This window comes from Pieris napi, chromosome 17, assembly GCF_905475465.1.
Source record: "Pieris napi chromosome 17, ilPieNapi1.2, whole genome shotgun sequence".
NCBI lineage: Eukaryota > Metazoa > Arthropoda > Insecta > Lepidoptera > Pieridae > Pieris > Pieris napi.
The window spans coordinates 12,114,028-12,134,548 of record NC_062250.1 but is presented as its reverse complement, the minus strand read 5'-3'; the positions used below and the strand labels follow the sequence as shown (position 1 = coordinate 12,134,548).

At 46.8% G+C, this 20,521-nt stretch overlaps 2 protein-coding genes and 1 long non-coding RNA gene across 4 annotated transcripts; all 3 read right to left on the bottom strand.

The window, feature by feature from the left end:
- Nucleotides 1-1,097: 1,097 nt before the first annotated feature.
- Nucleotides 1,098-20,376, bottom strand: LOC125057807 (tuberin). 2 transcript variants are annotated; one of them, XM_047661709.1, is made up of 16 exons: nt 19,870-20,376; nt 19,665-19,792; nt 19,197-19,451; nt 18,052-18,712; nt 17,497-17,975; nt 16,823-17,428; nt 15,985-16,745; nt 3,865-4,074; nt 3,505-3,790; nt 3,370-3,428; nt 3,120-3,270; nt 2,874-3,046; nt 2,625-2,802; nt 2,430-2,551; nt 2,120-2,360; nt 1,098-2,054 (listed from the first exon to the last, which is right to left on the bottom strand). In XM_047661709.1, exons 1-16 carry the CDS (start codon nt 19,940-19,942, stop codon nt 1,308-1,310), a joined length of 5,130 nt encoding a protein of 1,709 aa, XP_047517665.1. In that variant the 5' UTR covers nt 19,943-20,376; the 3' UTR covers nt 1,098-1,307. The 2 variants fall into 2 exon arrangements, with proteins under 2 accessions (XP_047517665.1, XP_047517664.1); XM_047661708.1 differs by having other exon boundaries at nt 19,665-19,801; nt 19,870-20,369.
- LOC125057841 lies at nt 4,587-12,948 on the bottom strand. The gene is made up of 2 exons (XR_007118268.1): nt 10,325-12,948; nt 4,587-4,836 (listed from the first exon to the last, which is right to left on the bottom strand). It is a non-coding gene; the product is annotated as an uncharacterized LOC125057841 (long non-coding RNA).
- LOC125057831 lies at nt 4,889-7,505 on the bottom strand. Its single transcript, XM_047661745.1, has 2 exons — nt 6,589-7,505; nt 4,889-6,232 (listed from the first exon to the last, which is right to left on the bottom strand). The coding sequence occupies exons 1-2, from the start codon at nt 7,488-7,490 to the stop codon at nt 6,229-6,231; spliced, it is 906 nt and encodes a 301-aa protein (XP_047517701.1). The 5' UTR covers nt 7,491-7,505; the 3' UTR covers nt 4,889-6,228.
- Nucleotides 20,377-20,521: the final 145 nt, after the last annotated feature.

The following is a 20,521-nucleotide window of genomic DNA, read 5'->3' as shown; positions in this document are numbered from 1 at the left end:
TCTTCCCCCCACTCACCTTACTATACTATGTTAAAAGTTTCAAGGTTTCGTTATTCTTAATAAGCAAGGCTTGTCAGTTTTCGATTTTCCTTGTAAAAACGCGTCCGTTGCGAAGCATTACAAATTTATATAAGCTGCTTCTCTAGCTTTCAAGCGTGTGGCAGGGTAAACTGTAAAGAGCATTGTTATCTGATGTTAGATGTTTGCATACAAAATTGGGTTTCTTAGTTCCGCCGATACCAAGATGCTGAGAGTTCAATTTATGTTGTGGATATTTCTTATTAAATTAGCTTACAGCAACCAGAACAAAGTCACGTGTACGCGGGCTAGTAGCTACATGAGCTACCGGGGGCTTAGTCACGTGTTGAATATCATCTTGAGTGAGGGAACAGTCCACTGTCCACAGTATATATATACGAAGGACAAGCGGATTAGTCAAGATGCCTTAACAGTAAGTAGTGTATGTAGAAAGTCGAAAACTAAATTTGTATGAAAATTTGTCGACACGACCTGCCTTTTGTCATATAACCTTGTTGAAAATTGGCGATCTGATCCTTGAAAATATTGTGCCTTTCTTTTCGGTTGATACGGATGATGGTATTTTGATGGCTTGTTCAAATAAAATCGGATAATCTACCTAAAATAGATGCATAGGTTGCCCATTATTTATCAATAAAGAATAATGCAAAGGTAAGTAAACTTTTCTTGCTATTTAGAAAATAATTTGTGTGCTCTAAACTGTTTTATTAGAAGAAAATACCTAACTAATGTCATATTGCAACTGAAATAGGCAGAAGTACCGAATGTTGATGAAGCTATTGATTATTTATGAGTATAAGTAAAAAGAGTAAGCTGTGTGTGTACGGTCAAATGTAGAATTGCGCATTACGTATCACTTTGGCGCCGATCTTCACGAAAACGAAGAAAAACGCGAACGCGAAAGACACGCTATTCCCGGATAGCTAGAAGGTCCAAAATACGGTTCGTGGGTCTTTAAATAGAGCGATTTTCATATTGTATTTTTACTCGGGAGCCACGTACGGACCCACAACGCGACGAAAGGATGCTATATAAATAAATATATTCAAAAGTCATTCTTTGCGATCGGGTTTTTATTGAAAAAACGGTGTACAGTGTCGAGAACCCTCAAGAAATTCGGACAACGCAGTTCAATAATATTTTATTAATATTGTGTTTTTATAATTGATAAGCTATCACTCGTCACAATAAAACATTCATCGTGCATCCGCCTTCGGAACGGCGCGACGCTCTCAGCTGCCCAAACGAAGTCGCGCGGGCGTCAGCCGCTAGGTGTAGTCGTTGAAGTCGTCGATGGCGACGCGGCGCTGCGCGTGCGCCGAGTGCGGCGAGGCGTGGTACGGCGGCGGCGCGCGAGCGGCTTGAGCCCGACGCTCGGCCTCGACGCGCGCTCGCAGGCGTTTGATGAGTCTCAACCGCTCGAGGCAGTTGGAGGCGTAGGGCGGCGCGCCGGGCCTCTCCAGCGACTGCGAGATCTGCGACGCCAGAGCGCAGTGCAGCGCCTGCTGGCGGGCCAGCGCCGCCGCGTTGGCGTCCGACAGCACGACGGGCGTCAGGTGCGCCAGGAACTTGCTGCGGATGCGCTCGCTCTTGGTCTTGACGAGGATCCGGCTCAGCCCGCCCTCGGCCGGCTCCACCACCACCACGCACAGGTTGAACTGGCCCTTGATCGTCAGGATGTCAAACTCGCGGCCCGAGTCGTTGTACACGATGGACACGTAGTCGTTGCCGACGTACTTGCGCTTCTCGTTGCAGGTGGGGTCGCCCGGCGCCAGCGGCATAGCCGTCGCCACGTGGTACTGCACCTGCAGCAGGTCGTCGCTCCACACGTACGTGTAGCGGCCGTCGCGCCCGCCGCCCTCCACGCTCAGGAACAGCCCGTCGCCGGCGCCCGCCAGCGGCACCAGCGCGCCCAGGCCGCGCACGAACTCCGAGTATCGCACGCTGCCGTACTCGTTGCGCAAGATGGCCACCTCGTCGTCCGCCTGGCCGGGTCCCACGTACAGCACTCCCACCTGCGCGAGAGACTTCCGTGAGACGTGGCGGCCGCGGGGTGGGGCCCGGCCGGAGGCCCGCTCACCTTGTACGTCTCGATGGGCGGCACCAGATCGATGTTCTTCAGCGTGCGCTCGTGCTGCGCGCCGCTCACGCGCAGCGGCCGCTCGCACGCGGCCCCCAGCGGCGTCGGCGCCTCGCCCGGCACGGCCGGCGACAGGGGCCGAGTGCTCATGTTGTGGTACAGCTGCAGGAACACGAAGGACGGCGACACGCTGCCCGCCGCCGCCGCCGTCGCCGCGCCTCCGCTCGGGGCTCCGCCCTCCCTGCGCAGAGTTCGAGTCAACGGCCGGAATCGAACGGGTCGGAAGTCGGAGGGCGAGGGGGAGACGTACCGTCCGGGCCGATACCTCGCGCGGTCGGTGGGGCTCATGACGGAGATGGTGTTGGACCGCTTGGAGCGCGCCAGCGGAGGGAGCTCGTCGGCCGCCAGCGGGACCGTGCTATCGCTGCTCGTCTGCAAAGCGACGTAGCGGTGAGAGACGTGGGAGGCCGCGGGGTTCGGATCGTTCCTCCCGGCCGCCGGGTACCTTTTGCAGGTGGTGGGGTGGCGCGTCGGCGTCCCCGGGATCGGAGTTGTAGGTGACGAGGTGGGGGTGCGGGCGCGGCGGCTGCGGGGAGGTGCCGCTCTCCTCGGGGATGGCTTCGCACGACACGCGCAGGTCGCTCTTTTTCGTCTTCTTCGACGCCAGCGACGTCGCGGCGGTCCTGCGGGAATCGGGAGATTAGTCCTCGTTAGGGAGGCGAACGCTGGCGCCCAGACTAAGGGATTGACGTACGTGGGCTCGCAGACCGGCAACGGCATCATGTCTTCGTCGGGCGCGCCGCCGCCCTCCGGGGCGTCGTCGACGGCCCCCGCCGCGGGACCGGGAGGCTCGCGGAGGCCTATCTTCCACGAGGACGACATCTCGGGCGAGGAGTTGGAGCGTCGCACCGGGTGCCGACTCTTACCCTGCCGCGAGTGACAAAGGGACGTGAGTCGGAGTCGGGGCGTCGCGATGCCCCCTTCGGGTCCTACGACTGACCTCGGGGACGACGAGCAGCATGTCGTCGTCGTCGGCGGGCTTGCGCTGCGGCGAACTCGGGATGTTGATGGGCTGCGTGCCCAAAGTGCGCTGCGACGGCGGCGCCGGAGGCTGCGCCTGGCGCCTGTCTCCGGCCCCCACGGAGTCCGAGCTGAAATTCGATGAGAATATGAGGACGGACGTGGCGGTGACGTAGAATGTCGTGGGCGAATATAAATTGGAAGCGATCGCGGTGGGCGCGGGCGGTTACCTCGAATTGGGCAGATCCGCCGCCCGGGGCCGTCGGCTCGTCTGCGGCTCGTCCGCCACCTGAAACGAGTTCGGGTGTCGGTTATTATTATAATTCGACCGGTCGGGGCGGACGCGCGACCGGAACGACATCGACCGGCGGCGACAGCAGCGCCAGCACGTCCTGCAGCGGCCAGTCGTGCAGCTGCGGTGCGCTGACGTGGTTTTGCATGCGCAGCAGCCAGGCCACGTCGCCGGTGGGCGATCGCACGTGCAGTTGGGCCCAACGCGCACAGCGGCAGCCGCACGCTCCGCCCTCCGGCGCGCGGCGGCCCTCGCTCTCCGGCCCCGCCGCCTCCTTCGATATTCTGTCGAGCCTCCGCGTGAACTGCTCGATCGCGTCGGCGAGCAGGTCCGTCGACCTGTTGTCCGACGACACCTGTCTGAAACGACGGGCGAGGAAGACGGTCAGACGACTCTCCGCGCGGCGACGCATCGTCCGTAGGCGGCGCCTCACCGTTCGACGTCGGCGTCGTCGTCGTCGGGCGGGTCGACGAGGGGCGGGCGGGAGGCGTCGGCGGGTCGGCAGAGGGTGGCGCAGCGCTCGCACAGGCCGCGGCGGGCGGCCACCTGCGTGCAGCCCGACGTGGTGACGGTGAGCAGCTTGTGCCCCACCAACCACGTGGTGGCCTGACCGCCCCGCAGCAGAAACTCCGCCGCTTCGCTCCTGCGAATGCGCACGTCAGGTCCACGGAATCAAAAGGCTAACCTAGTTTTCATATAAATAACCCACTTTATACTTTTACGCCATTTTATGTTCCGATTTCTCTGTAGACGGACTATGTTATGTTCGTAGTGAGCCTTAATTGAATAAATATACATTAATAACTTCAGGCAACTTTACCGACTCGTGTCTAATGTCGGAACTCTGCTACGTCGAGTCTCGGACAGGGGTCGACATATTATGTAGTCCAATTTAACCCACAAGTCACAAGTTCGCGCATTTTCCTCTAAATTAGAATAATTGAAAATCAGGCGCTTGCCACTCTATAAAGCGTAAATTCGGCCCCACACGGAGTACTGCTCTATCCTCTGGGAGAGAGCTCCCCTCGGGTCTACCTCCAGTCCCATAAAAATATATAGTAAACTGGCGAACCCGACAGCCGTTATACTTTACACACGTCTTAAATTAAAAACTCATCTAAACCAGCTCAACTCATCTTTTACTCAACTCAAGCCTATTTATTTATTTTATGCACCAACAAAGTAGACACTAATACAAGTAATGTAACACAAACACAAGCCAAGTGCTACCCCAATTATAGGCGCATACCACATTCTAAATTTTTATAAGTACATTAAAAGCCTAGTTGAGTAAGAGAGTTTCTCCTAAGGAAGAAAATGACACAAGGTATATTCTTAACCAAGCATTGCATTCATTGGCAATGTATAATGATAAATTTTGTGTCATAGATACCAATAGGTATACCTATTGTACGGTTCCTGGATCATCAGGGGTTCGAAATAATAGAATAATTTGAACTTACTCTATATTTATCACTCGCGTTATACAATAGAATATGAGCGAAATAATAACTATTATGTTAATTGCTATATAATAAGTGCAATCTAACAAACAGAGAGAGTGCCTACGTCTGGCTATGCTCCCGGGGTGAAACTCCAACGATTTAGTTAATTACGAATGACTGCATAGTAACAGTCGAAGAGAGTGCCTGCGTCGGGCTATACTCTCGGGGCGTGACTCCGACGATTGTAGGAAATCGTCATGCTTATATGTGATCAAACTGTACAGCCAGGACACGTACTTACATAAGACAAACATCACGCTTGTAGATGATTGGAATGTACGAGCCCTGGCACGTACTTACATAGGAAATCATCACGGTTGTAGATGATCGGAATGTACGAGCCCTGGCACGTACTTACATAGGGAATAATTAAGCTTATAAAATAAGGAAGCCTGAGCGAGTAAAATGTACAGCCTTGGCTCGTACATACTCCCCCAGGCAAAAGTGCAAGATGAATATGTAGTGCTTTACAAGATGATTTCATCATATGCTTAACAGTCTCTAGGCTTACGCTAACACTTTTAATCACAGCACTATCACTAACACTAGGACCCATAGGTCATGGGCCCTTGCACTAACTAACCGGTGTCCGGTCCCGGGTGGCTTCTCCTGAGGCCACTGCGAGACCGGCTGCTGATTCTGCCGATGCTGCACCTACTGCTCCGTGACGTCTCCTGAACTTTATATGATTGTAATGTCCTATCCTCTACCTGTCTTGAGCACATTCTGAGAACTATCATGAGCATAAAGAGTATATTACAGGTTTGGTGAATGCAACCATGACCTAGGTTAAATATAATTGTTATAAAGTGCAACCGTAATTTGATAATTGATATCTGCATAATATTATTCATTGTAGTTGACGTCTTTCACAGTAGGTCAATCCACTAGCTAACATATGATATTTTGCTTAACTGGCATTCCATTCATTGTTTATGATATTATATTATTAATCGTTTTTCACGTTTAAAATGATTTATGTAAATTGATGTACTTATGTATAATAATAACTTTCCCTCAGTATTTAATGTAAAGTTTCGACAATGTATGTTATACATAAATGGAACTGAACATACGAAACATAGTCTCTGGTTTGTATGCTTAAAGGAATTTTAAGTATTATTTTATATATGGTGCTTTTCTTTCTCTTCCTCTGATTACTCATATTTGACTCATAGGATTGCATATCCGAATAAGTTTGCTGTATAGTACTTTTACTAAATCCTGAATCGGTGAGCCTGCTATATTGCGGAATGATAACGTTTCGCAATCTTCCCCTTTTACGAAAGACATTACCTTTCTTTCTGAACTTTCCTTTTGACCTTCCTGTAAATTCCTTTCTAATCTTAACACCATTTTTTCTTCTTCGAAATTCCTTTTTCACGAATGCTTGTTTCTTATTTTTCTTGCCTTTGTTGATAGGCAAACCATTTAATTTGCGTGTAACCTTTTCTGATCCATGCGAAAATTTGCCATAACTCTTTCTAGTTATAATGCTTTTGTTTCTTACAACTACGTCGGACCCTTGTGTTAAGTTGCGTTGCAAATAGGGTTCCGTATACAATTGAATCGTTGCTTCTAACAAAGGCTTAGACAATACTAAGCTGCTATTTAAGTTTTTATTCTTCGTATAAGAAATGGACTGAGACAAACTTTCTTTTTCTTCTGTGCTATGTTGCTCCTTGCTGTAGTCAGTTAACGACTGTGCTACGCTTTCTGCCAATTTGGATAATTCTCCGCCTTGATAAGTATCTGCATGTATACTGTGATTAACACTAAGACCTATCGGAGTCCGGTACCGGGTGGGCTCTTTGGAGTCCACTCCGAGACTGGCTGCCACTGCTTCCGCCAATGCCACTATCGATGTTTCCTGCTGCACATCAGTGGTCTTCTGTATTGGCATCATTGCTATGCCTGATGGTATCTGCTGATTGTTACCACTTTCTGCTAAACCTTCCACCATTGCCGAAGTCGAAGAGATTTTCTTGTCCGATTTATATTGAAATGATTGCTCTGCTTGCGTAGAATTACAATTTAAATTTGCATTTCCTTGACCTTGTGTATCGAAATGCGTTGACAGCGAATTTTTGCTGATGCTAAAATTTGATGAAGGTCGCTGTTGTTTTGCAATTGAATCTTTCCAGGTTTGATTATTACCTGTTTCCAAGGCATATAAGAAATTTTCTGAATTATATGAATAAAGTACCGGTGAATCCATATGCGTTTCTAAAGAATGTAATTTGAGATATATCTTTCTCTTTTGGCGCCTACATATAGCTTGCTTCTCGTAATATATATTTTCATACTCAGAGTAGGATCCGCCATGATCAACAAGTATGTCGATATGGGTTTTAAAAATGAAATCCCAATGCCACTTTATTTCTTCTAGCGCTCCTTCAAGTTTGTCGGATTCGGAGTATACATTTGATAGTTCAAAAATCTTATCAAGCGACATAAATAAATATGCTTGTTTGCGAAGCAACTCTTCGGTTTTTCTTGAATGCCTGATGGTTTTCAGACCGTCGGTAAAGGAAGCTTGGAATAAATTCTCCATTATGCTTAATATAATAATTAACTAAACGCTTTGTAAATATTGCATTATAGATTCTTAAATGCTTATACTTGATAAAATGCTCAATGAATGCTTCATATCATTCTTAGTAAAATTATGCTCACAAATGAGATAATTCTCAGAAATATAGTGCTCAAAACAAATGGAAAGGACTTACTGTAGAGGCACCGTATGCTGAAGATTGACGTCCGTTGACTTCTTCTAGGTTGAAAGGACGCTGATATACTTTTTGACCGCTGTGGGTCCTTAAAAATGCTGGGAGCGGACTTACTGTCGCTTGCCTCCCTATTTGACCGCTATGGGTCCTTGAAAATATTGGGAGCGGACTCACTGTCGCTTGCCTCCCTATCTGACCGCTATGGGTTCTTGAGAATGCTGGGAGCGGACTCACTGTCGCTTGCCTCCCTATCTGACCGCTATGGGTTCTTGAGAATGCTGGGAGCGGACTCACTGTCGCTTGCCTCCCTATTTGACCGCTGTGGGTCCTTGAAAATGCTGGGAGCGGACTTACTGTCGCTTGCCTCCCTATTTGACCGCTATGGGTCCTTGAAAATATTGGGAGCGGACTCACTGTCGCTTGCCTCCCTATCTGACCGCTATGGGTTCTTGAGAATGCTGGGAGCGGACTCACTGTCGCTTGCCTCCCTATCTGACCGCTATGGGTTCTTGAGAATGCTGGGAGCGGACTCACTGTCGCTTGCCTCCCTATTTGACCGCTGTGGGTCCTTGAAAATGCTGGGAGCGGACTTACTGTCGCTTGCCTCCCTATTTGACCGCTATGGGTCCTTGAAAATATTGGGAGCGGACTCACTGTCGCTTGCCTCCCTATCTGACCGCTATGGGTTCTTGAGAATGCTGGGAGCAGACTCACTGTCGCTTGCCTCCCTATCTGACCGCTATGGGTTCTTGAGAATGCTGGGAGCGGACTCACTGTCGCTTGCCTCCCTATTTGACCGCTGTGGGTCCTTGAAAATGCTGGGAGCGGACTTACTGTCGCTTGCCTCCCTATTTGACCGCTATGGGTCCTTGAAAATATTGGGAGCGGACTCACTGTCGCTTGCCTCCCTATCTGACCGCTATGGGTTCTTGAGAATGCTGGGAGCAGACTCACTGTCGCTTGCCTCCCTATCTGACCGCTATGGGTTCTTGAGAATGCTGGGAGCGGACTCACTGTCGCTTGCCTCCCTATTTGACCGCTGTGGGTCCTTGAAAATGCTGGGAGCGGACTTACTGTCGCTTGCCTCCCTATTTGACCGCTATGGGTCCTTGAAAATATTGGGAGCGGACTCACTGTCGCTTGCCTCCCTATCTGACCGCTATGGGTTCTTGAGAATGCTGGGAGCAGACTCACTGTCGCTTGCCTCCCTATCTGACCGCTATGGGTTCTTGAGAATGCTGGGAGCGGACTCACTGTCGCTTGCCTCCCTATTTGACCGCTGTGGGTCCTTGAAAATGCTGGGAGCGGACTTACTGTCGCTTGCCTCCCTATTTGACCGCTATGGGTCCTTGAAAATATTGGGAGCGGACTCACTGTCGCTTGCCTCCCTATCTGACCGCTATGGGTTCTTGAGAATGCTGGGAGCGGACTCACTGTCGCTTGCCTCCCTATCTGACCGCTGTGGGTCCTTGAAAATATTGGGAGCGGACTCACTGTCGCTTGCCTCCCTATCTGACCGCTATGGGTTCTTGAGAATGCTGGGAGCAGACTCACTGTCGCTTGCCTCCCTATCTGACCGCTATGGGTTCTTGAGAATGCTGGGAGCGGACTCACTGTCGCTTGCCTCCCTATTTGACCGCTGTGGGTCCTTGAAAATGCTGGGAGCGGACTTACTGTCGCTTGCCTCCCTATTTGACCGCTATGGGTCCTTGAAAATATTGGGAGCGGACTCACTGTCGCTTGCCTCCCTATCTGACCGCTATGGGTTCTTGAGAATGCTGGGAGCGGACTCACTGTCGCTTGCCTCCCTATCTGACCGCTGTGGGTCCTTGAAAATGCTGGGAGCGGACTTCCTGTCGCTTGCCTCCCTATTTGACCGCTGTGGGTCCTTGAAAATGCTGGGAGCGGACTTCCTGTCGCTTACCTCCCTTTTCGACCGCTATGGATCCTCCTTCTCCTTGCTCTCCTCTTTTCTATTGATGCGGATGATATTTTCTTACTTGCTTGACGACCCAACAAACCAGCAGTGGGATGTTTTTCCACGGCGCCGATCTTCAGGATGACGGAGAAAAACGCGAACGCGATCAACTGTACGCGAAAGACCCGCTATTCCCGGATAGCTCGAAGGACCAAAATGTACGGTTCCTGGATCATCAGGGGTTCGAAATAATAGAATAATTTGAACTTACTCTATATTTATCACTCGCGTTATACAATAGAATATGAGCGAAATAATAACTATTATGTTAATTGCTATATAATAAGTGCAATCTAACAAACAGAGAGAGTGCCTACGTCTGGCTATGCTCCCGGGGTGAAACTCCAACGATTTAGTTAATTACGAATGACTGCATAGTAACAGTCGAAGAGAGTGCCTGCGTCGGGCTATACTCTCGGGGCGTGACTCCGACGATTGTAGGAAATCGTCATGCTTATATGTGATCAAACTGTACAGCCAGGACACGTACTTACATAAGACAAACATCACGCTTGTAGATGATTGGAATGTACGAGCCCTGGCACGTACTTACATAGGAAATCATCACGGTTGTAGATGATCGGAATGTACGAGCCCTGGCACGTACTTACATAGGGAATAATTAAGCTTATAAAATAAGGAAGCCTGAGCGAGTAAAATGTACAGCCTTGGCTCGTACACCTATATTAAAAAGATTTTTATTACAAAAGGTAGATATTATTACTTTTCGCTATCATATTTTATAGAGATGAAATCCAAGAATTTGGCTAGACCGCTTGCTTCAATTGAGCAAGCATTAGATTATAACAGACTTTGGAAGAATTCCATATAAAAAGAAATATAATCTTATATACATATGTAAAGAGAATGATCTCTTTAATTTGAATATTCGCGCGCACTGCTAGTTCGTGAGTGAGCCGCGTCGTGTCACGTCAAGCTAGCTGCCATTGTCAAAGATGTAAAGGACGAATATGCTGAGATCGTTGAATTGTATTTTAATCTTATTTGTTAATTAATTTCATACTTAGTTAAGCTATATGCATCGAGTGGTGATAACAATAAACTTTTATTGTCGTTTCTTTACTTACAGGTGAGATTGTGTTAGTCTTGTACGGATTGTATCAGTGTGTAACCTACTCGATAAATAAAATTGCATTCTTTTCTTACAGAGAAACAAATAGAAGTTTTATTTAGCCTCTTGCAATTGAAATACAAACTATTGTCTTATAAGTTATAAAACGACAATACTTGTTTATAATGGCACAAAAATTGCAGTTTGCATTTAAGCTGGAAGCATCACAAACTGACAATAAGACGAGTGTAATTGCCATAACCTCAATTACAACAGAAGATGACAAAAAGTATACACTGTCTGAGACTGATAAATACGCGAGTCGTCACATAGCACTAACAAAAACAGAAACCTACAAAAGAGTGAGAAAAAATTTAAATCAAAGAGGTCAAGAAAGAACAATATGGATGACATGTACAGAAGAAATGATTCAAGCCTATTTTGATGAAGATAATAATTTAATGTTTAACGACCTATATTTAAAAGAAGAAAAAAAACAAACAGATATTGTAGAATCCACATAGAAGAAAAAGGGTCTACTAAATTTGAAAAATATATCAGAAAGATTCATGATTGAGAAATTTGTATGTAAATTCTCAAATGCGAAACAATGGATAGAAATATTCGAGAATGAATGTAAACGATTTGAGATTGAGGAAGATACAACAAAGATAGAAATATTAAGATTATTTTTGGACAAAACATGTGCAGATTGGCACTCGGCAACATTGAAGACTTTGAAAATCGAGGCTGGATGGTCCGAGTGGAAAAATAAATTTTTGGACACATTTGCCGATAAAGGATGGAGTTCGGGAATGTATGCCATATTTTACAAATATAAAGAAGGATCACTGATGGAATACGCCATTAGAAAAGAATAGTTATTATTAGATATGAATGAAAATATTGGCGTTAAAAGTCTGGTCACACTTATAGCAGCCGGCTTACCTGAATTTATTAGAAACAGAATTGATCCTGAAAAGTGTGAAACCTCAACAAGATTGCTTCATGAAATAAGTAAATGTGAAAGTTTGGTAAATAATAAAAACTTCAAAATAAAAAAGGAAGAAAAAGATGACAATAAGAAATACAGTTTAGGAAAAAAACCATGCAAAACCTGTCAGTATTTAAATAAGGGTAATCGATACCACCCAGAACAGTCTTGTTGGTTTAAAAAAGAAGGGGCAGATAACAAAAGGATTGGAAGTAATTCGGTTATAGAAGTAAATCTAAGCGAAGAGACAAAAAACGAGTAATCACACCATTGATAAAAATAAATATGTTATTAGAAGACAAAATACAAATAAATGGAACATATGATTCAGGCTCACAAGTGTCTCTGATAAACAAAAGGTTAGTTAGAACACAGAATGATTCTGCGGATACAAATAGAATATTATTAAGAACTGTCAATGGTGTGACATACACAAAAGGTTTAATAAGAATAAAAGTAAAGATTTTTGATATAGAAGAATATGTTGATGTTTTTATTGTAGGCAAACTGGATTTTGAAGATTTCATTATAGGACTAGATATGATAAAAAAATTTAAATTAGCTCAAAATGAAGATTTAAAAATTTTACAAAAGTCAAAGAGGGAGATAAATACTATGAATGCATTTGAAGAGATAGAGGAAATTAAAGTCAATTTTAACGAGCATGTGAATAAAAATGACTTCATAACAAATCTACATCACTTGGACAATATCAAAAAGTCCCGAATACACAATTTAATAGAGAATTATAATACTATATTTGCCAAAGAAAAATATGATGTAGGTACAGTAACAGATTATGAAGCCCGGATAGACTTAATGGTGGACAAGTACTGTAGCAAAAGACCATATCGCACATTAGAAGACAAAATAGAAATAGAAAGACAGGTGGGTACTAAAAAATAACTTAATTGAGGAATCATACAGCCCATTCGCAGCACCAGTTACCTTGGCATTTAAAAGAGACGAAAATACAAAATCGAGACTCTATTGATTTTCATGAACTAAACAAGATAGTCATACCACAAGCACAACCATTTCCATTGATAAGCGACTTGATTGTTAAAGCAAGAAATTGTAAATATTTTACCACACTGGACATAAATTCCGCGTTTTGGTCTATACCACTACGTATTGAGGACAGACAAAAGACAGGATTTGTCACACAGGATGGACATTATCAATGGACTTGCCTACCATTTGGATTGAAAACATCACCTGCCATTTTCCAGAGAATTTTATCAATTATATTAAGAAATAATAACTTGAAAGACTTCACAGAAAATTACATTGATGATATCTTAATATTTTCACAATCGTTTGAAGAACATATAGATCACATAGAAAAAGTACTCAAAGCAATAATAAAAGAAGGATTCAGATTAAAATTTAAAAAATGCACATTTGCAGCAACATCAGTGAAATACCTAGGACATATAATAGGAAATAATAAGGTAAAACCGCTTAAAGATAACATTATTTCAATAAGGAATTTTCCAACACCCAAAACCCGAAAGAATATTAGACAGATCTGGGAAAGATTAACTTTTACCACGAATACATACCAAATAGTTCGATATTATTGGATCCACTACATAAATTATTGAGGAAAGATGCCCAGTTTATATGGTCAGAAGAATGTGAAGAAACTTTTTCTAATATAAAAAATATATTATGCTCACAACCGGTACTCGAAATATTTGATAAAGACCTGCCTATTACAATTTACACGAATGCCTCGTTGAATGGTATAGGTGCAATATTAAAACAGATTCAAAAAAATGGTAAAGAAAAACCAGTTGGCTATTTTTCAAAAAAAACTCAATGATTCACAAAAAAGAAAGAAGGCAATATACCTTGAATGCTTAGCAATAAAAGAAGCTATCAAATACTGGCAATATTAGTTGATTGGAAGAAAGTTCACCGTTTTTTCGGATCACAAACCACTAGAAAACCTCAACATAAAGGCTAGAACAGATGATGAACTTGGTGAATTAACTTTTTATTTGTCACAATATAACTTCAACATCAAATATATTCCGGGGAAGAATAATACGGAAGCAGACAGTCTCAGTAGAAACCCAGTATTGGAAGATAATGATAATGATGAAGAAATTTTAAAAATGGTGAATCTGATAACAATAGATGATATTAAGGCAGATCAGCAGAAAAACGAGAAAATAAAGGAAAAGAAAACCAAAATAATGAATGAATGAAATAAGAAAGAAATGGGATACTATACAAAAAAGATCGAAACAGAGAAAAAGTTATATTATCTGAAGAAGCGAGTGTGAAATTAATAAAGGAAACACACACCGAATGGTGTCATTTAGGGATCAACCAAATGATAAATAAAATCAGTCCTTATTATACAGCAAAGAATTTAACGAGAAACATTAAAAGAATATGCAACAATTGTTGAAACCTGTATAAAAAATAAATCGAGAGGCCAGGATAAATACGGATTAATGTCACATCTGGGACCAGCCGAAAAACCATTTCAGATAATGTCGATAGATACCATTGGTGGCTTTGGACGACGAAGATCAAAAAAGAAATACCTACACTTGTTAGTTGATCATTTTACAAGATTTGCGTTCATTCTGACATCAAAAACGCAAAATGCTGCAGGTTTCATCAAGTTAGTAAAAAAAGTTCTGGAGACGGAAAACATAGAGATATTACTGGCAGATCAGTATCCAGGATTAAATTCAAAAGAATTCAAATAATTTTTGACAGATAATGATGTAAAACTAATATTTACTGCGGTAAATACACCATTTTCAAACGGACTCAACGAAATATTGAACCAAACACTGGTTAACAAAATGAGGTGCAAAATAAATCAGAAGAATGAAAAGAAATCCTGGACGTCAACTGCAAGAGAATGTATAGATAAGTATAATGAAACCGAGCACACAGTGACAGGCTTTGCACCAGTATATCTATTAGAAGGAAAAGTCACCAGCATTTTGCCACAAGAACTACGACAACCATTAGATACAGAAACATGGGTTCAAAATAGACAACAAGCACTTGAAAGATCAATTAGATCACATGCATATAATAAGAAATTATTTGATAAAGGCAGAAGGCAATGCGAATTCAACATAGGAGAACTGGTATATGTTGAAAACGGAAACAAATTAAATAGGAAAAAATGGACAATTTAAGAATCGGCCCATTTGAAATAACAGACAAAATATCGAATACAATATACAAAATAAACAAAGGCCGAACAAAAACGAATACAAGCTTATACCATATAACAAAACTTATTCGAATGGACGGTGGAATAAATGATGGATAACGCTGAATAATATGTACGGCTACCATGAGAATTACTGGAGCAATTCTCATCCTGGAGGAGGGAGATGTAAAGAGAATGATCTCTTTAATTTGAATATTCGCGCGCACTGCTAGTTCGTGAGTGAGCCGCGTCGTGTCACGTCAAGCTAGCTGCCATTGTCAAAGATGTAAAGGACGAATATGCTGAGATCGTTGAATTGTATTTTAATCTTATTTGTTAATTAATTTCATACTTAGTTAAGCTATATGCATCGAGAGGTGATAACAATAAACTTTTATTGTCGTTTCTTTACTTACAGGTGAGATTGTGTTAGTCTTGTACGCATTGTATCAGTGTGTAACCTACTCGATAAATAAAATTGCATTCTTTTCTTACAGAGAAACAAATAGAAGTTTTATTTAGCCTCTTGCAATTGAAATACAAACTATTGTCTTATACATATATATATATTAAGTAAATAATATAAAAAAATAACTGAGCGTCCTATCGTTTTGCGACAATTCCGTTTTCCTGTTTTTATAATTTAAATTTTATATTCAAATAACGAATTATTTAAAAAGAATAGATCCGAAAAGTCAACCGAAAGTCATTCTTTATTGTTATGCCCTGGTGTTCTGTAAACCTTTGTTTATTGCCAAAAAGTTACTTTTCACGAATTACTTTTTCTTCTTGAACTATTATATTACCTATATTAAGTTGTGAAATATAATGTTCCTTAAAATAAATTCAGAACGAAAGACAAAAAACCGTGTCAACTTGGAGACCACGATCTAATGCATCACTTATGCATCAGTATACTCGACTAGGTTAGTTGTAGATGACCGACGTTGCATAAACTGCATTTGTCACATAAAGATTTCGTTCCAAACACCCCTCCAGCAATTTCCTCACATTAGCTCTCTCCTTAGCTCTGCTCATAGTATCCGTCTCTGACATTGCATAAGTCGAAACCTTTTTGAACTCACCTGTGCGGCTTGACGCTGCAGGGCGTGAAGGTGTAGCGCGCCAGCAGGTCCACGCACGTCTCCGTGAGCTCGACGTGGAAGGCGGCGGGCGCGCTGGACCCGGCCGCCCTCTCCGCCCTTCCGGCCAGAGGCCGCGGCGTCGCCCGCGAGCCCAGGCTGGAGCTGCGCTGGCGGTTGGACGAGTCCTCGTTGGCGGGCTCGGGGGCGTTGCCCCTCTGCAGCCGCTCCTCGAAGGGCACGATGACGTAGTTGTGCAGGCCGTGTATGATGAAGCGCACGAAGTTGCGGCGGTAGGAGAGGCGGCACTTGAGGAACCAGGCGGCGATCACGTGGTGCGCGAGCGACACCACGTAGTGGTTGTAGCGCGACGGGTTCGTGTACGGCAGCAGAATGGCGAACACCGACATGTACTGGTCCTCCACGAACGAGGCGAAGGCGCTCGGCAGCCGCGTCAGCGTCGACAGGAATTCGAGCATCGGGCTGGCGATGGCCGCCGTGTCCGAGATCTTGGACAGGTCCAGCAGCACCTCGGGCAGCATCCGCACCATCGTCTCGCGCATCTCCAGCGCGAAGAGCGTCAGCGCCGCGATGTAGGGCTGCGGCGCGCGCAGCGCCATGCCGTGTTTCAGGAGGCACCGCACGACCCGCTGCTGGGTGTGCGGCTCCAGGAAGGCGTTGTAGGGCGCCATGGCGGCCAGCGCCGGCAGCGCCGCCGCGTGGAGCTCCGACACCGACACCGCGCCGCCGCCCGCCTCCGAGACCTGCGGCGGGAGGCGCGTCAGTGGCGAGGGAGCTCGAGGTAGGGAGGCTCCGCGGACCTCCTAGGACGGGGACCCACCACGGAGCAGAGAGTCGAGGCCAGCAGGTCGATGTCCTGCGCGCGGCGGCCGAGAGCGAGCGCGCGCGCCTGCAGCAGATGCGGAAGGGCGCGCAGCACGTGCGCCGTCACGCGCCAGTCGGCCTCCCGCGACACGGCCGCCACGAGCACGCGAGCCGCGCGGCCCGCGGGGAAGGCGCAGGCGCCGGGCGCGGCCTGCGTCGGCTCCCGCGGAGGAGCGCCGCGGGCGGCCGGCGGCTCGGCCACGAGGTAGGGCGAGCAGACCGGTCGCAGCCGCAGGGCCGTCGGGCCCCACGCGGCCGCGCCCGCCGCGTCGTAGCAGAAGCCGACCCAGTGGAAAGAGTTGGTCCGCAGCGCGAAGAGCATGTCGAGGATGGCGCGACGCAGCTCCGGATGGTGCAGGTAGACCGCGGGACGGCGGTAGTGCAGGTCGAGGTGGTCCAGCAGCACGAGCAGGGCGCGGGCGGCGGGGGCGGCGGGCGCGCGCGGCAGCCGCTCGTGCAAGACTCCGGCGAGGCCGGCCCGCGCCGCCGCCGCGTCGCTCGTGTCCGCGTCCGCCGGGATGGACACGTCCGACACGTACATTTCGAACGGCCGGTTCAGGATCTGGCGACGGGCTTTGAAGTTATCGCGGAAGGAGAGAACGCGCGGTCCCGTCGGAACGTCGGAGGTACCTTCTCGAGCTGGTCGACGAGGTCGATGCAGGCGTCGGGCGAGCAGAGCGCGGCCAGGTCGGGCAGGGCTCGGGCGGCGGCCGCGCGCAGGGCGCACTCGGCGTCCCCGGCGCAGAGGCCGGCCAGCGCGCACCCCACGCGCTCGGCTATCTCCTCGCGCGCCGAGCATCGCGTTCGGCGGATGTAGGCCAGCAGCGTCTGCAGCGCGTGCAGGCGGACGGCCAGGCGCGGCTCCCGACGCACGTAGCGGTCGGCCAGGGCGAGGGCCGCGGTCGCCGAGTGGCCGTCGAGGGCGGCGCCTCGAGCCGAGATGAGGCGCACGACGGAGGCTTCGGGTCGCTCGTGGCCGCACAGGTCCAACAGATCCAGCAGCCGCTCGGGGTCGCCGCGGAACTGACCCGCCTCCTGCAGCTCCTCGACGGACGAGATGAGCGCGTGCAACCGCGAGTGGACCAGGTCGTTCGGTGGCTCGAAGCTCCCTGCGCCGAAATCGGACGTTCACCTCCGATTTTGACGGATTCGCTTAAAACTATACGCAAAATAGTAAATAGTCACGGTCGAGGTCGACGACGTCCCGCACGATGTCGAGCAGCAGGTCCCAGGCGAGAGAGTGCAGGTCGGCGGGCGCCCGCGCCACCAGCGTGTGCAGGGCCACCAGCAGCTCGTACGCGAGCACGGCGTGGCGCAAGCGGAGCGTCCGCCGCAGCGCGGGCAGCACGGCCGCCGGCGACACCTGCAGCGCGGGCACTCGACGCCCGCCCCACAGCGCCGAGCTGAGGAAGAACACGGCGCCGCGCGCCACGCCGGCCTCCTCCGAGCCCGCCGCCGCCGTGAGCTCGCCGAGCGCCGCGTAGCCCACGTCGCCCCCGACCACGTGACGCATGAGTCGCCAGCTGTGCTGGCAGTAGTGCTCGTGGTTCACGGTGCGGCACAGCGCCGCGACGAGCGACGGTAGGGCGCCGCGCGGCAGCAGCGAGTAGCTCAGCACGGCCTCGAGCAGCGCGAGACACGCGAGTACCGGCGGCGCGTCGGGAGCGTGCGCCGCCAGCCGACACGCGCGCTCCACCAGGGCGTGCACGTCGGCTTCTTCCAGGTACACGGCGTTGAACTTCACGACGTTCGTGGCGAGGGACACCAGCGCCGGCAGCTGCGCCCTGACCTCCCCGGCCGACTCGTCCGCCGTCTCGCCCAGCCACTGCACCAGCAGTGGCCCGATCTATTTCGACATTTAACATGCACTTTCTCCCTGCTATCAGGATATGATATGTTGTGATAGGCAGGAAAACTGTGCTGGCAAAGGATTGCAAAATACTTTCTATTATTACTTTGCATGACAACATAAGTATGTGGAACATGCACACATACTGCAATATAAGCGATGATGTCTGAAATATTATAAAAGCCGCAACATTTGTGATAACTGAATGAAACCTACTACAAGAACCTATTCTCGAGTTTCTAGTGGCATATTTTTGAACTTTACAGGTTTATTTTCATACAAAGATGTCTTTTCAGTGACGTTCCACAAATATACTTGACTTTTCATATAAGTTCATGATTAGCAGTGTTTAAAGAAATAAATGAGTCCTTGTGGCTGCATTTTCTTAAGTGCTACTTCAGCCATAGAATATAGAAGTTTAATTCAGGAGCTTAATTAATATCTCACATACCCAATTATTAGTAAATAAGCCTTAAATCACCTGTTCCTCCAAGCACTTGATGTCCTTGCCAGAGTTAGTGAGAGCATGTAACAGCTTAAATCTTAGTGCAAAGTCCTGCGGACGGCAGTGTGGCGGCGCCTCACGCAAATAGCGAAACAGCACCGAGCGCATCAGAAGTAAATCGGGCTGTCCCTCTGCTATGCAGCAAAGCAAGCCCAATACAGCTTGCCGTGGTTCCACATTTACATCCTCAAGCAAATCCCTAGTACTAGCCCAAATTTTTTCTACTTCACCCTGCAAATGGTTATTAAATTACTATTTTATGCGCTCAATGTAAACTGCGGCTACCAAGTGATATATATATCTGTAATACATTTACAATATTATGGCAAAAAGAAAATCAAAACATTGACAATTTAATAATTAGCCATTTTGTGATATTAAGTAATTTAAATGCACCAATAATCACTATTCCTTTTCAAATAATTGATGAACAATCTTATGTACCTCTTGTATACGAGTATGCAACGCCTTTTCGCCGAGTTCTTTAAAGGCACGTAACCGACGGTGCAGAGGTGTTTCAGGTCCTAGCTCACGCCGCAACTCCGGTGTTATAGCCAGCTCGTGATGACTGCCTGCGGAAACTGACCCGCATAGTATTATATTTAAAACATACTTCATTTATTTAGAAGTTATGGGATCAATTACTTACCCGAACCACCTTTCTTAAAGAACCCCTTAAACTTATCTTGAAGGGTCTTAGTGTCTCTGTCTCTTGAACTCATATTGAGAAAACACTGAACTTGCCACCGGACGGCGGACCAGTATATCCTAAGCCGTTAGTATAGTGACTACCTATGGGTATGTTGGAAATAAAAATACACATTTGATCAAAATGATGCCACTACCGCTTCGCTTTTATATTAATCATTAACAAACTCGACAATTTTATAATTTAGAATATTTCATTAAACATTCTCCTCCCTGCTGCCGTCAACCACCAGATTTTGAAGTTTTCTTTTTTTTTAACAGCTGTTATCTGCAAACTGCATGAATGACAAATGACAAATCGTGATAGCACGATACAGATGCATTATACCCGGGGCGTGAGACAAAATCATTTTTTGACAGTCGTGACGCATTAGGTGTATTTTATAGAATTTTTGCGTTGATATTATCTTATCTTCGTAGTATATATAAATTACGTGTCACGTTGTTTGTCCGCTATGAACTCAACTACCGAACCGATATCAATCAAATTTGGACACTGTGTGCAGTATGATCTAACTTAAAAGATAGGATAGCTTACATCTCAATTGATACCCGCAATATTATTTTTTTGCAAATATTTGTTTATTATTCAT